The sequence below is a fragment of the Bos indicus genome, chromosome 19 (genome assembly GCF_029378745.1).
Source record: "Bos indicus isolate NIAB-ARS_2022 breed Sahiwal x Tharparkar chromosome 19, NIAB-ARS_B.indTharparkar_mat_pri_1.0, whole genome shotgun sequence".
NCBI classification, from domain to species: domain Eukaryota; kingdom Metazoa; phylum Chordata; class Mammalia; order Artiodactyla; family Bovidae; genus Bos; species Bos indicus.
Window position 1 is genome coordinate 23,622,079 of NC_091778.1, and position 14,925 is coordinate 23,637,003.

Here is a 14,925-nt window from a genome sequence, read left to right on the forward strand (position 1 = left end):
TGGGGAAGATGAGTGAGTACAGCAAGACACACTAGGGTCTGTTCAGCTCTGTGCACAGGAGGGTCACTGTGGTTCAGCCAGGGCAAGGATTTAGCAGAGGCTGAACCGTGGGTTCTCCCATCAGAGACCATTAGGAGCCGCTCTCCAGCTTATCTAAGCTCTCTTGGCCTCCGGCGTCTGGAGCCAACTCCTACACAGTCTTCAGTTTTTGTTGTGTCTTTTTATTTGTTTAATTGCAAAAGCAATTCATATTTCCTAGACAGTCTGAAAAACACAGGCCGCGCAGGCAGGAAGACATAAATGCAGGACACTGATGGGAATTGATTTGATTCTGGTCTCCTTGTTCTTTTTCTGTTTATCTTCTATGAAATATACGATCATTTTGAAAAATCAGACATTGTAGAAATGCAGAGTTCTAGAAAGTGAAAGCGCCAGCACAAAGACCGCTGCTGTCTAGCTTATCGTGTGCGCCTCGCTTAATACAGACGTATTACTACTGTTTCATTCCAGGGAGGGTTTGTAGCAGATGTCTAGTGCTCTTTTCCCCCTCTACCCCTGGCTGGGGCCCCACCGCCTCTCAGACCTAGCCCGAGGGTCCTGCAAGGCTCGGAATGCCTCAGAGGTGCGGGTGCTGATGACTGACAGGCCAGCGCCACATCCTTCGGGCTCCCCCAGGAAGGCGTGCAGGGGGTCGGTGGGGGGTGTTCCCTGTGGGCTCCCCGAAGCTGTGAGATGCGTTTGCACCCCACCCCCTGACCCCCATCCATCTGGGCTGTCTTCCCCCTGCTGCTCACGTTGTCTGGCTGTGTTGTAAGCACTGGGTTTGGCTGAGGCAAGAATGACCCAGGAGGCAGGAAATCGTCTCAGAAAGAGGAAGGGTGTCCTGTGTGGTTGCACTGATGGGGGGGTCCCCTGAGAACAAGCAGTCAGGCCAGGGTTGAAGCTGAGTTTATTCCCAGGACCCTGGAGGTCCTGGAGGAGGGACGGTGACCACTGTGGAAGTCAGGAGTGTCTGCTGACTTCTGAGGGCAGAAGCAGCCTCAGTGCCCAGGCTGCCCTCCCTTGGCCCCCAGGCAGGGCCTGATCACCCAGGGGAGACAGTGGAGTTGCCATGAGATGGGGGGCCTGGGTGTGGCCTCAGCTCTACCTCTGAGGAGCTGTGCCATTCCTGGCAATTGACGTCATACCTCGGAGCCTCAGTCTTCTCATCTTTAAAATGGGGGGAGGGGGACGGCGTCCTCCTTGCGGGGGGATTGTGAGGGTCACAGGAGACAGTGTACCCACACACTATCCTCCATGTATTTAGGAATTTCACTGAGGGAATTCCCTGGTGGCCCCTGGTTAAGACTCTGAGCTTCCACTGCAGGGGGCCCGGGTTCGATCCCTGGTTGGGGAACAAAGATCCTGCAAGGAGCAACCAAAAAAATAATAATAAATTTTGCTGAGAATCCACTGGAGACTGGAGACACAGCGGCCAATGGAAAAGAAGTGGCCGTGTATTGTGGGCGTGACAGTGTTGTGTGACAGGTTGTCACAAAACAGGGGTCACAGTGGGCCGAGGGGCTGTGTAATCTGGCCCCTCCCGGCCCCCTCCTGCCTCCTTTGTCCCAGGCAGTATAGTGGCCCCCAGCCCCCAGGCTCCTCGCTGCTCCAGTGCTCCGGGGCCTTGCTCTTGTACTTGTTGCCCCTCCACCAGCTCTTCACACATTTGGTCCTTGTCATCCTTCCCCTCTCAGTTCAGATGTCCTCAGAGAGGCCTTCACTAGCCACCATCCAACATGTCCTGCCCCCTCCCACCCCCACTTATTTTACTCCATAACCCCTCCCCCTCTCTGAAGTCACTGTGCTTGTTGTTTATATTTTCTTATTTATTTGGCTGAGCCAGGTCTTAGCTGCGGCACTCGGGATCTTTAGTTGCAGCACGTAGGCTCTAGTTTCCTGACCAGGGTTCGAACCCAGGCCCCCTGAATGGGGAGTGAGAAGTCTTAGCCAGTGGACTGCCAGGGAGGTCCATCACTTTGCTTGTTTATAGACTTTCTCTCATTATTAAACGTAAATTCCATGAGAACAGAGACTGTGTCCCTCTCTGTCTTCTTTGCTACAATATTCCTAGTGTCTGGCATGCTACAGGCACCCAGTTCACGGTGGGTGAGTGAATGAATGATTAGGAATTAGCCAGGGGAAGGAGTGGGCAGGGAAGACGCCGAAGGTGAGGGAATGGCCCCTGGGACGTGGTATGGTGCGGGGGCCCCGGGGCTGCCGGAAAGGCGGCAGTCAGGTTGGAGACGAGGCCCACACCATCTCACCCTGTGTCCTGTGCTGCAGGCGGCTGGTGGAGCGGCTGGAGACCATGAGGCGCAACGTGATGGGGAACGGCCTCTCCCAGTGTCTGCTCTGCGGGGAGGTGCTGGGCTTCCTCGGCAGCTCCTCCGTGTTCTGCAAAGACTGCAGGAAGGTAAGGCCCTGCTCGGGCTTCCCAGCCAGGACCAGCCCTGGCACTTCGTGGCTCTGCATCCTGACTCCCAGGAGAGTGTACGTGTGTTTGTGCATACATGTGTGGGGCCTCCCTGGTGGCTCAGCAGTAAAGAACCCGCCTGCCCATGTGGAGACGCAGGTGCGATCCCTGGGTTAGGAAGTTCCCCTAGAGAAGGAAATGGCCACTCACTCCAGTATTCTTGCCTGGGAAGTCCCGTGGACAGGGGAGCCTGGCGGGCTACAGTCCTTGGGGCCACAGAGAGTCAGATATGACTTAGTGACTAAACGATACATGCGTGCACACATGATATCCTATGTTTCATGACAAGAAGGATTGGGGCTGGAAGGTCACATGGCTAGGCTTCTAGTGCCAGCTCTGGGGAGTGGACCTCTGGGTCTCACAGGACTATGTATGAATTCAGCTCTTCTGGTAGCTCTGTGACTCCAGAAAGCTTATTTACTATGTTGAGCCTCACTGATAAAATAGGGACAATGATAATGTATACCTTAGAGAGTTGTGAGGATTAGATAGTATATGCAAAACTCTTAAAACCTTGTTTGGCACGTCAGTACTCAGTAAATGTTATTGGTTGTTTTAAATAAATGCAATTTTTTCTCTTGATCCCTGGCAACTCAAATGAGTAGCAAGGCCAAATGGATTTTCTCCTTTTCTTGTACTCCACTGATCATTCTAAATTATGCCATTTATAAAATTGTTTCATACTGAGTCCAAGACTTCTTGAAATAACTTTATAAAAATTGTATGTATTTATTTTTAGCTGTGCCAGGTCTTCGTTGCTATGCGGGCTTCCTTTTGCGGGCTTCCTTTAGTTGCGCCGAGCAGGGGCTGCTCTCCAGCGGTGGCTTCTCCTTGTGGTGGCTTCTCTTGTTGCCGAGCACGGGCTCTAGGGCCCTGGAGCTTCCATAGTTGTGGCTCGTGGGCTCAGCAGTTGCTGCTCCCGGGCTCCAGAGCACAGGCTCAGAGGTAGTGGTGTATGGCTTTGGTTGTTCCGTAACACGTGGGATCTTCCCAACCAGGGATAGAACAAGTGTCTCCTGCATTGGCAGGCAGATTCTTTACCACTGAGCCACCAGGGAAGCACCTTAACATAACTTTTTGTTTTTCCTGGCATTTCTAATTGCCTTTCTTTTCTTATTGACCAAAGAATAATGTGCCTTCTAGTCCTCAAGGTTTCTTAGCATCTGAATTTTATTCTCTATTGCATGAAGCCTACTTTTTTTTTTTCTTCCCTGCCAGAATCTCTTCTAGACTCTTATTCCTACTCTAGCCTTTAGTCGTTATTGCACAGTTGTCATCATGGGACCTCGCTTTACTGCCCTCCTAGGTTAGAAGCACTGATCCCAAGATACCACGTCTTTTTTGTGTGTTTGTTTTTCACTCTGGTTTTACTAGAACCCATCCTCAAGTAACTTCCATGTGCTAGACATTATTTTAAGCCTGGAGTTATTTTGGTAAACAAGACAGACAAAGAACCTTCTCTCTTGAGAGTACGTGGGTGAGGGAACCAAAAACCAGTCATGATCAAATAGATACGAAGATTCAGGAAGAAATAAGTTCTGGGAAGAAGTAACGGGGGAAAGAAGATTGGGGGTGCAGCAGGGCATTAATAATTGAAAGGACTGTAAAATATGGGAACATCAAAGGAGTAAACACGGACTTGGCAACACAGAGGCCATTGGCAATCTTGACAAGGGCATTTTCAGTGATGTTCAAAAGCTGGATGAGAGAACCAAGGTGCAAAGAAGTTAATGTACCAAATGAACGGGTGGGAAAGCCAGAATTTCAGCTAAACCACTTTTCCCCTGTTCTGTCACGTGTGGTGAGCTGGGCTGAGGAATGTGGATTAACTGGTGAGAGGTCTAAGAACAGTGGAGGAGCGGCAGGGGCCTGAGTGTCGGGAGGGGTGGGCGCGGCTATGCCGCTCCTCCAGAAGCCTCCACAGAGCTGGACCAGACAAATACCAACGAGGTGACGGACACAGGGACTCAGGAGTGTCTTGCTCCCAGCACCTGGGCAGGTTCTTATATGTGACTTCCACTTGTTTCCTTCTTCTGCCCCTCAACCTCACAATTGCTGTAAATGTCTGGGTTTGTGGGACCAGGAAGAGGGGGTCAGAGCCTTGTCTCCATCCCCTGGAAAAGTCTGTGCCCTCTGCCCCAGAGGCCAGCCACTGAACCTGGTTGCTGATGGGTTAATTCCAGCTGCTCCCTGCAGAGCCATTTCCTTGGCAACAGCAGGGATCCCAGGGGAGGACCTCAGCGGATGAGGGGGTTGGGGAATGCTCTTTCAACGGGTACTGTCACCATCCCAATCCCAGGGTACCCGGAGCGCCGGGCTGGTCCAGAGGATGCTTCCAGTTGAAATTGTTCTTATTTTGCCGCAGGCTGAGGACTTGGTCCTGGCTTGGGTGGTGAGAGGAAGAGTCTGCTGAGTTTCTAGGGGGACTTGTTCTCGGATGACAGTAGGAGGAAAGGGTGGCAGCTGGGGCCACCGTTGAATCATGGGCATTTGGGGGATGATCTTTAACCATCCATGAGAAGACTGTGTCATTCATTCAGTCATTCACTTTCCCTTTATGCAAGTAGTAGAGGGCCTGCTGTGTGCAGGCCCTGTTTTAGGAGCTAGAAGTGCCGTGAGCAAGATAAAGTTCTTGCTGTCATGGAGCTTGTTTGCCAGGGGTGGGAGAAGACAGACAATAAACAGACAAATGTGACGTCAGGTAGATTGAGGACTCTGTAGTCAATTAAAACAGGTGATGCTGCAGAGCATACCTGGGTGCCCCGGGAAAGCCTCCCTGTGAGCTCAGACCTTACCACGAGCTGGAGCCGGCCCCACGAAGACCCAGGTGGAAGGGTGTTGCAGGCAGGGGGATTGGCAAGCATGAAAGTCCTGAGGCAGAAACCAGCTGGGCATGTTCAGTGAACTAATGAGAGCTGGGCACAGCTGGTCACACAGAGCTTTGTAAGTCAAGAGTTGAGATTTGATTATAACTTTCATGGGATGCCAGTGGAGCGTTTTAAGCAAGGATGTAACATCTGTTTTTGTTGTGTTTTTTTTAAGAAAAAATATTTATTTTGTTTATTTGGCTACACTAGGTCTTAGCTGCCGCAGGCAGGATCTCTAGGTGTGGCATGTGTGATCTAGTTCCCCGACCAGGGATCGAACCTGAACCCCCTCCACTGGGAATGGGGAGTCTTAACCACGGGACCACCAGGAAAGTCCCTGTTCGGTGTGTTTAAGAAACTCACCAGCTGCTGTCTGGTGAATGTGTTGCAGGGGGATGTGGAGTGAAAACAGGAGATGAGTTAGGTGTCACTGGCTGTCATTGGGAGATGCTGAGGTTGGGGACAAGGTAACATAGGGAGAGGGGCCACATGCTCAGAGAATCAGCCTCTTCAGTTTGTATTGTAAGCAAATAGGAAGGGATTAGAGGGGGTGATTAAGGGTCTTAGGAAGGAAAGAGGGTCCTAGACTGCAAGTGAGTCAGGGTGAGACGTCACTTGCCCTGCAGAGTGAGAGGTCACAGGTCTTCCGGGGCTGGCAGGAAGTGCTGCTCCCCAGCAGATGGACCTGAGTTATGGTCCCAGCTTGGCCACAGTGCAATGGCCTTGTAAAGTCACTTAACCTTTGTTTCTTCATCTATAAATGGGGTGATAGAACTACATCACCACTGAGCATGGGTGAGCATGAGATGTAGATGAGCTAATGCATGGGAAGTCCTTAATGTCAGGTCCACTGGAAACACTCAGTAAAGGGTCCCTGTTGTTGTGATCATCACTATTATTATTTTTAAATGTTTATTTATTTGACTGTGCTGGGTCTCAGTTGCGGCATGTGGAAATGTTTTTAGCTGTGGCATGCAATATCTTTATTTGCGGTTCTTGAACTCTTAGTTGCAGTATGTGCGATCTAGTTCCCCCATCAGGGATCGAACCCAGACCCCCTGCACTGGGACCACCAGGGAAGTTCTGTACCACTGTTACGATTAATTCACCTTGAGGCTAGCTGTTCAGACTGCCCAGCTGTTACTAAAAATGGAACTGACCTCGTATACCTTGGGAGAGGTTTAGTGATTTCCCATGGATCAGTCAGCCTGGGCTGCCCTAACAGAAGACCACAGACTGGGCGGCTTCAATGACAGAAACTGATTCCTCAGAGTCTAGAAGCTGGGAAGTCCAAGATCGATGTGCTGACCAGTTTGGTTTCTTGGAAGGACTCTCCTCCTGGCTTGCAGACGGCCGCCTTCTCACTGTGCCCACACGTGGTGGAGAGAGAGCTGCGGTCTCTCTCCTATTTCATATAAGGACACCAGTCCTATTGGATCAGGGCCCCACCCTTATGACCTTACATAACCTTAATCACCAACTAAAGACCCTGTCTCCAAACACAGTCACATTGGGCATTAGGGCTTCAGCATGAGAATTTTGATGGGACACAATTCAACCCATAGCAACCTATGTTTTCCTTTTTGAATTCATATTTTCTTGAACTGAAAATTGGAATTCCCACAGTTAGTCCCATGTTTTTTGTAATTTATATAAAAACCTCTTCCTGAAAGCCTTTGTAGCTCTCCAGCATTGGAGGTCTTAAACAGGGAAAACAAACTCCCTGATTTTTGTGCAAGTTCCTCAGATGAACCTAACACTCAGTCACTTATTCAGCCTATTCTGGGCTAATTCTGGGTTCAGATCAGATCAGATCAGATCAGTCGCTCAGTCATGTCCGACTCTTTGCGACCCCATGAATCGCAGCATGCCAGGCCTCCCTGTCCATCACCAACTCCCAGAGTTCACTGAGACTCACGTCCATCGAGTCAGTGATGCCATCCAGCCATCTCATCCTCTGTCGTCCCCTTCTCCTCCTGCCCCCAATCCCTCCCAGCATCAGAGTCTTTTCCAATGAGTCAACTCTTCACATGAGGTGGCCAAAGTACTGGAGTTTCAGGGGACTCCAAAAGGAGAAGGGTCAGGAATGGCTACTTCCCTCGGGTCCTCATGGTCAAGGTAAGCAGACAGTACTCTCTAGAATCATGCTGACAATGGCTAGGACCAGGGTTTCCAGGCCTGAGAACAATGAGAAGGGCAGCCTAGAGGAGCTGGCTTCTGAAGTTTGGGCAGGCCTCTGAGAGGCTGAAAGCAGAGCGAAGGGAGGGGAGGGGAGGGGAGAATAGCATAGCAGAGGAACCTAGCTGGAAATGGGCCAGGCAAGTGCCTAACCATGAGGATGCAGGCCTTTAGGGCAGGGAGGACACCCTGGGCCGTGTTGCCAGGTGGTGGTCCCTGAGGAGCTGAGTCCCTGGAGAATCAAGAGGGAGGCCCTTGATTAGACCCTGTGGCTAATCAAGGACTTAGCCACAGGGTCCTTGTTCAGGGGTTCTCTAGTGTCTGGGAGGGGAGGACAATGTCATCTCTTCACTCTTGCAACAAATATTTATTGTCATATGGATATATACTGGTGTAGGCATTGGGCAATACAGTGTAAAGACACACAGATGCTTGCCCTCTGGACTGGAAGTATTAAATAATTATGGGTAATTAATTACAGTTGGGCTTAGGGTTACTGAGGCAGCCCTGGGGCTGCTGAGAGAGCTCTAATAAGGCACTGCCCTAATTAGGGGTGTCAGGAGCCCTCTGGTTAGAGTTCACCAATTTCTGGGGTGCCTCCCTATTTATTTCTCTTTCCCCTCCACACCTTTTGCAATGGCCTGTAGCACTGGCTCCCAGGTGGGCAGGCTGCAGAGAAGGGATGCTGGGGAGCTCTCTGTCATGGAAAGTGTCCAGATCCATGTCTCAGGTGCTCCTGGCCACACAGAGCCTTCCCCAGCAAGAGCCCTGGCCTCAAGCTAACGAGCATGTGGATAGAACCCACAGTGCTGGTCCTCAGAGCAGCGTCCCCCCTAATTGGGCTTGTGTGCCCAGGCTGCTTGCTCTCATTATCAGAAGGCTGTGGTGCGAAGGGAGAGGGGCAGCTGGTTAATTAGAGGACTGGCACTCCTAATTGCTTAGGATCTGAGCCCGCTGGCTTTCAGTTTAATTGAGAGTCTGGCTTCACCAGTGATGGGGAGGCTGGGCAGGGCTGCTGAATAGCCCGCCCGAGCCCAGGATGGCATTGTCACCATGCAAGGAAAGCAATCAGATTTTTCTCTGGCCTCAGCTAAAATGTGTTCCACGGTGTGGGAGCTGAGGAGCCTGCACATGAAATGATGGTCTCAGTAACATGTGCTGAGTTCTGGGGGAAAAGAATGAGGCAGTCCCATGCTTTGTTCAAAGTCTTTAGGGGACACCCAGTTTGGGGTGGGGAGCAGACAATCCCTGCCCAGGATGGGGGCGCTGGAGGAAAGGGGCCAGGCCAGAACTTGATCCCTGCCCCCACCCTACTTAAGGCTCTGAGGAGGGATATCCTGCTGAGGTCAGGGCGGACCCCCCCCACAGGCAGTAACCCTGGGGCCACTAATCCTATTACGAGGGCCGCACCCTCATGAACTCTCATTGAACTCTCTTTGAACTCTCATCACCTCCCAAAGGCCCACCTCCAAATACCACCACGCTGAGGGTTAGAACTTTAATACATGAATTTTTAAAATTAGTTTATTTACTTTGGCTCTGCTAGGTCTTTGGTGCTGCCTTCGGGCTTTCTCCAGTTGCCACGAAGTGGGGCTACTCTCCAGCTGCAGTGCACAGGCTTCTCGTCGCAGTGGCTTCTCTTGTTTGGAGCATGGGCTTTAGGGTTCACAGGCTTCAGTAATTTCGGTGTACAGGCTCAGTAGTTGTGCTGCATGGGCTTAGCTGCCCCTTGGCATGTGGGATCTTTCTGGACCAGGGATCAAACCCATGTCCCCTGCACTGGCAGGCAGATTCTTAACCACTGGACCACTAGGGAAGCCCCCAATACACGAATTTTGAGGGGACACAAGCACTTAGTCCATAGCACCTACTGAATAGGAACGCTGCCCGTGCAGGCAGTGTGTTTAACAAGCAGCACTCCTGGGGGTTCTGCTCCTCCTTGAGTTGGAAAACCCCTGCTCTGAGGTCGCCGCCCCAGGCCTGGCTTAGAGCAGTGGTGAAGGACCTTCAGTGACCGCCTCCTCTCTGCTCGTCTTGCTCCCCACGCCCTCCCCTGCACCACAGCCTTCCAACCTCAGCTTAAGAGTCTCCTGCACCCTCCCTCAGACCGTCCTCACTCTGGCAAAGAGTGGCCACGGAGACCACTGTCTCACCGCGTGATGTCCTTTGGAGTTTATAAAGCTCTTTCACAGAAGCCATCCTTTCTGGTCCTTAAGGCAAAGCTGTCGGGAGGCAGGGGAGGTGAGGCTGTTCCAGTCACAGATGGAGAACAGGGGCTCGGTTCAGTGGTGTGGCCTGCTTGGGCCCCTGGCCAGGTAGTGGGGAGCTGGGTCCCCTGGGCTGAGTGGTTCTGCCACGCTGCCTCTCCATTCTTTCAGATGGAAGCCTTCACATGTCACGTTTTCCCTTCCTTGGAGAAGCAGAACACAGGAGGAGAAGAAACATCATACTCGATAGTTAAATATTGAAAACTTTTCTCATAAAGTCAGGAATAAGACAAGTTCTGTGTATATTCATCACCACTTCTTTCAACATTGTGCTGGAGGCCAAAGCAGGGCAATCACGCAAGAAAAAGAAACGTGTGACGTACGGACTGGAGAATAGCTAGGACTGTCGTTGTCATGAAAGCATGATCATATAACCAGGAAATCTGAAAGACTCTAAATACAAAAGGTGGATATTGGTGAATTTAGCATGTGGTTGTATCAAGTTTAATATATATACAAAAAAGTCTGTACAGGCATACTTCAGAGATACTGTGGGTTTGGTTCCAGACCACTGCAGTAAAGCAAATATTGCAATAAAGCAACAACTTTGTTGGTGTCGTAGTTCATATAAAAGTCATATTTACACTTTACTGGGGTCTATTACTTTTAATATTTATTTACTTGGCTGCACTGGGTCTTAGTCAGGACATGTGGGATCTTCGATCTTTGTTGCAGCATGTAGAATCTTTAGTTGGGGCATGTGGGATCTAATTCCCTGACCAGGGATTGAACCCGAGCCTCCTGCACTGGGAGCACAGTCTTAGCTACTGGACCGCCAGGAAGTGCCTACTGTAGTCTATTATGTGTCTGTCGTTAGTCTATTATGTAGTCTAAATGTATGCAATAGCAGTATGTCTTAAAAAAAGTACATACCTTAATTTCAGGGCTTCCCAGGTGGCTTAGATGGTGAAGAATCCACCCGCAATGCAGAAGATCCCCTGGAGAAGGGAATGGCTACCTACTCCAGTATTCTTGCCTGGAGAATCCCATTGGCAGGAGGAGCCTGGCGGGCTACCGTCCATGGGGTCGCAAAGAGTCACACATAACTGAGCCACTAACCCTTTCACTTTAATTTTAAAACATTTGATTTCTGAAAAAGGCTGACCATCACCTGAGCCTTTCATCCAGTACTAATCTTTTTGCTGGGGGCTTCTTGCCTCAGTCGTGCTCCCCTCGCCCTCCTCATGCTGACTGTGATCAAGGTGGTGGTTGCTGGACTTTGGGGCAGCTGCGACAATTCCCTGAAATAAAACAACAGTGAATTTTGCCACAGTGATTGATTCTTTCTTTCATGAACACTTGCTCTGCAGCGTGGAATGCTGTTTGATAGTATTTTACTCATCATAGAACTTCTTCTAAAATTGGAGTCAGTCCTTTCAAACCCTGACACTGCTTCATCAGCTAAGTTTATGTTATATCCTAAATCCTTTGTTATTTCAGTAGTCTTTACAGCATCTTCACCCGAGGAGATTCCATCTCAAGAAACCACTTTCTTTGCTCAGCTGTAAGAAACAACTCCTTATCTGTTCAAGTTTTATCCTGAGACTGCCCCAGTTCAGGCCCATCTTCAGGCTCCACTTCTCGTTCTCTTGCTCTTTCCGCCATATCTGCACTGAAGTCTTGAACCCCTCAGAGTCAGCCATGAGGACTGGAATCAACTTATTCCAAACTCCTGTTAATGTTGAAACTCTGACCTCTTCCCATGAATCATGGATGTTCTTAGTGACATCTCGAATGCTGAATACCTTACAGAAAATTTTCCATTGGTTTTGCCTAGATCCACCAGAGGAATCACTATTGATGGCAGCTATAGCCTTGGGAAATGTATTTGGTTTTTAAAAAAATATTTATTTGACTGCACCAGGTCTTAGTAGCAGCACGTGGGATCTTTAATTGTGGCACGTGGGACCTAGTTGTCTGAGCAGAATCAAATCCGGGCCCCCTGCCCTGGGAGCGCAGAGTCTTAGCCACTGGACCACCAGGGGAGTCCTTAAAAATTATTTATTTTTTAATTTGTGTTAAGACAAACAAATGTTAAAATTTACCATTTTAATCATTTTTAAATGTGCAGGCAAGGAACATCAAGTACGTTCACATTGTTGTATGACCATCACCACCATCAGATCCAGAACTTTCTCATCCTGCAAAACTGAAACTCTATACCCATTAAGTGATAACTCCCCATTCCCACCCACCCCAGCCCCTGGCACCCCAATTCTTTCTGTTCTGTGTGCTTGACAATTCCAAATACCTATATAAACGAATCGTGCAATGTTCGTCTTTTTGTGACTGGCTCCTGTCACTCAGCACAATGTTGCCAAGGTCTATCCACTGGATAGCACATGTGAGAACTTCCTTTTTCAGTCCAGTTCAGTCGCTCAGTCATGTCTGACTCTTTGTGACCCCATGAACCGCAGCACAGCAGGCCTCCCTGTCCATCACCAACTCCCCGAGTTCACCCAAACTCATGTCCATTGAGTCGGTGATGTCATCCAACCATCTCATCCTCTGTCGTCCCCTTCTCCTCTTGCCTTCAATCTCTCCCAGCATCAGGGTCTTTTCCAATGAGTCAGCTCTTTGTATCAGATGGCCAACGTATTGGAGTTTCAGCTTCAACATCAGTCCTTCCAATGAATATTCAGGATGGATTTCCTTTAGGATGGACTGGTTGGATCTCCTTGCAGTCCAAGGGACTCTCAAGAGTCTTCTCCAACACCACAGTTCAAAAGCATCAATTCTTCAGTGCTCAGCTTTCTTTGTAGGCCAACTCTCACATCCATACATGACTACTGGAAAAACCATAGCCTTGATTAGACGGACCTTTGTTGACAAAGTAATGTCTCTGCTTTTGAATATGCTATCTAGGTTGGTCATAACTTTCCTTCCAAGGAGTAAGCGTCTTTTAATTTCATGGCTGCAGTCACCATCTGCAGTGATTTTGAAGCCCCCAAAAATAAAGTCAGCTATTGTTTCCACTGTTTCTCCATCTATTTGCCATGAAGTGATGGGACTGGATGCCATGATCTTAGTTTTTTAAGGTTAAATAATAATATTGTAATATCCTTTTTGAGGTTAAATAATAATATTGTATTTGAAACACATTTGGCTGATCCATTCATCCGTCAATGAACACTTAGGTTGCTTCCACCTTTTAGCTCTTGTGAATGGTTGGTGCTCCTGTGAATTTGTGGCTGTTGTTGTTCAGTCGCTTGGTCATGTCCAACTCTTTGTGACCCCACAGACTGCCATGCGCCAGGCTTCCCTGTCCTTCACTATCTGCCACTGTTTGCTCCAACTCATGTCCATTGAGTCAGTGATGCCATCCAATTATCTCTTCCCTTCTCCTCCTGCCCTCCTGTGAATATGGGTATGCAAATATCTCTTTGAGACTCTACTTTCAATTCTTATGGGTATGTATCCATACGTGGGATTGCTGGATCGTGGAATAATTCTGTTTAATTTTCTGAGGACCCGTCAGACTCTTTTCAGCTGGCAGGTGCATCATTTTACAATTGCACCGACAGTGCACGAGGGTTGGGAGGGGGGCATTTTACCCCAGGGCCTCCCTCCTGTGTGAGGGTGCAGTGAAAGTCATCCAAGCTCCCTGTCCCCTGGTCTGTCTCCTGCCCTCAGCGCCTCTGTCCCTCAGGTGCGGCCCCAAAGGCAGAAGCCTCCTGGAGCCTTCTCATCTGAGCTGCCTCCAAATTGGCCCCACCATGTCCTTTCCCCTCCCCAACCTGACTCAAATGTTAGGAGACGTGTGTTTGTGCCTCATTACAAAGATGGATTTTTCATTCAGCCACTGATGGTTCCTAAATTCCCGGAAAAAGTCACTTAATTCGTCTGCCCCGAGGGCCCGCTCTGGCTGCTTGGCACGAATTGACTTGGCTGCCGTTGCGGGGATCGGAGGCTTGGACCAGACAGCACATGGCATCATGGAACATCTGCTCACCCAGGAGTCTGATGAACAGAACGTCTCCATCAAGGCACACTTCTTTCTCCCTGCTCTGGAGCCCATGCCCTGGCCTTTCTGCCCCAAACGTAGCTTCTTTTTTGCCACTTTGTGCAGCTCAGAGCCCATTCAAATATCAGCCTGAATATCAAAGGTCAGCCAGGTTTGATTCAGACCTTCAGCTCAGGGTCTTCAGGACAAAGGCAGTGGTTCAATTCAGTTCAGTTCAGTCGCTCAGTCATGTCCGACTCTGTGCGACCCCATGGACTGCAGCATGCCAGGCCTCCCTATCCATCACCAACTCCCAGAGCTTACTCAAACTCATGTCCATTGAGTTGGTGATGCCATCCAACCATCTCATCCTCTGTTGTCCCCTTCTCCTCCTGCCTTCAATCTTTCCTAGCATCAGGGTCTTTTCCAATGAGTCAGTTCTTTGCATTGGGTGGCCAAAGTAGTGGAATTTCAGTTTCAGCATCAGTCCTTCCAATGAATATTCAGGATGGATTTCCTCTAGGATGGACTGGTTGGACCTCCTTACAGTCCAAGGGACTCTCAAGGGTCTTCTCCAACACCAGAGTTCAAAAGCATCAATTCTTCGGCACTCAGCTTTCTTTAGTTGAGTAGTGGGGGAGTTGCTGAAAGCCAAGCTGGGCACTTGGTGACAAGGCCCAGAGTGTCCTGGAGAGAGACCAACCGGGAACCCTGCTCACTTAGCGCACCTTCTAGCCAGGCCCTCAGGAGCTCACCACTGATGGCAGATAATGCCATAGACACAGATATTGTGGGGGGATCTCAGAGTGGAGGGCTGTGGGCGGTGCTGGCACCTGAGAGGTACAGGGCCTTGCAAAGTGGAGCTCACTTTGAGCTGAGCCTGGAGGGTGGCTACCCAGGTCCTGGGGGCGGGGGGTGGGGGACATTTCAGGAGGAAGTACAGGGACTGGTCGGCATTTGGCAGAGCTGGTGGTTGTGGGGAAGGGAGGAAGAAGGAGGGGGTGATGGCGAGACGCAGCCTGAGGGAGGAAGAGAATGAAGTGAGGATCACCAAGGGGCCCCGCGTGCCAGGCTTTTGGCCGCAGAGCATCAAACGCTGCTGAGCAGGAGGTGACAGCCGCCGGGTAGGTCTCTGGGGAGCTTACGTCCAGAGGT

The 14,925-nt window shown here is 50.0% G+C and overlaps 1 protein-coding gene across 7 annotated transcripts in view; it reads left to right on the forward strand.

Moving 5' to 3' along the window:
- Window positions 1–14,925, forward strand: part of RPH3AL (rabphilin 3A like (without C2 domains)) — a 139,330-nt gene that overhangs the window by 55,187 nt on the left and 69,218 nt on the right. For all 7 annotated transcript variants that reach the window (XM_070772811.1, XM_070772813.1, XM_070772809.1 and 4 more), the window contains exon 4: window positions 2,326–2,455. In XM_070772811.1, coding sequence (XP_070628912.1) covers window positions 2,326–2,455 — 130 coding nt within the window. The remainder of the gene's footprint in view (window positions 1–2,325; window positions 2,456–14,925) is intronic.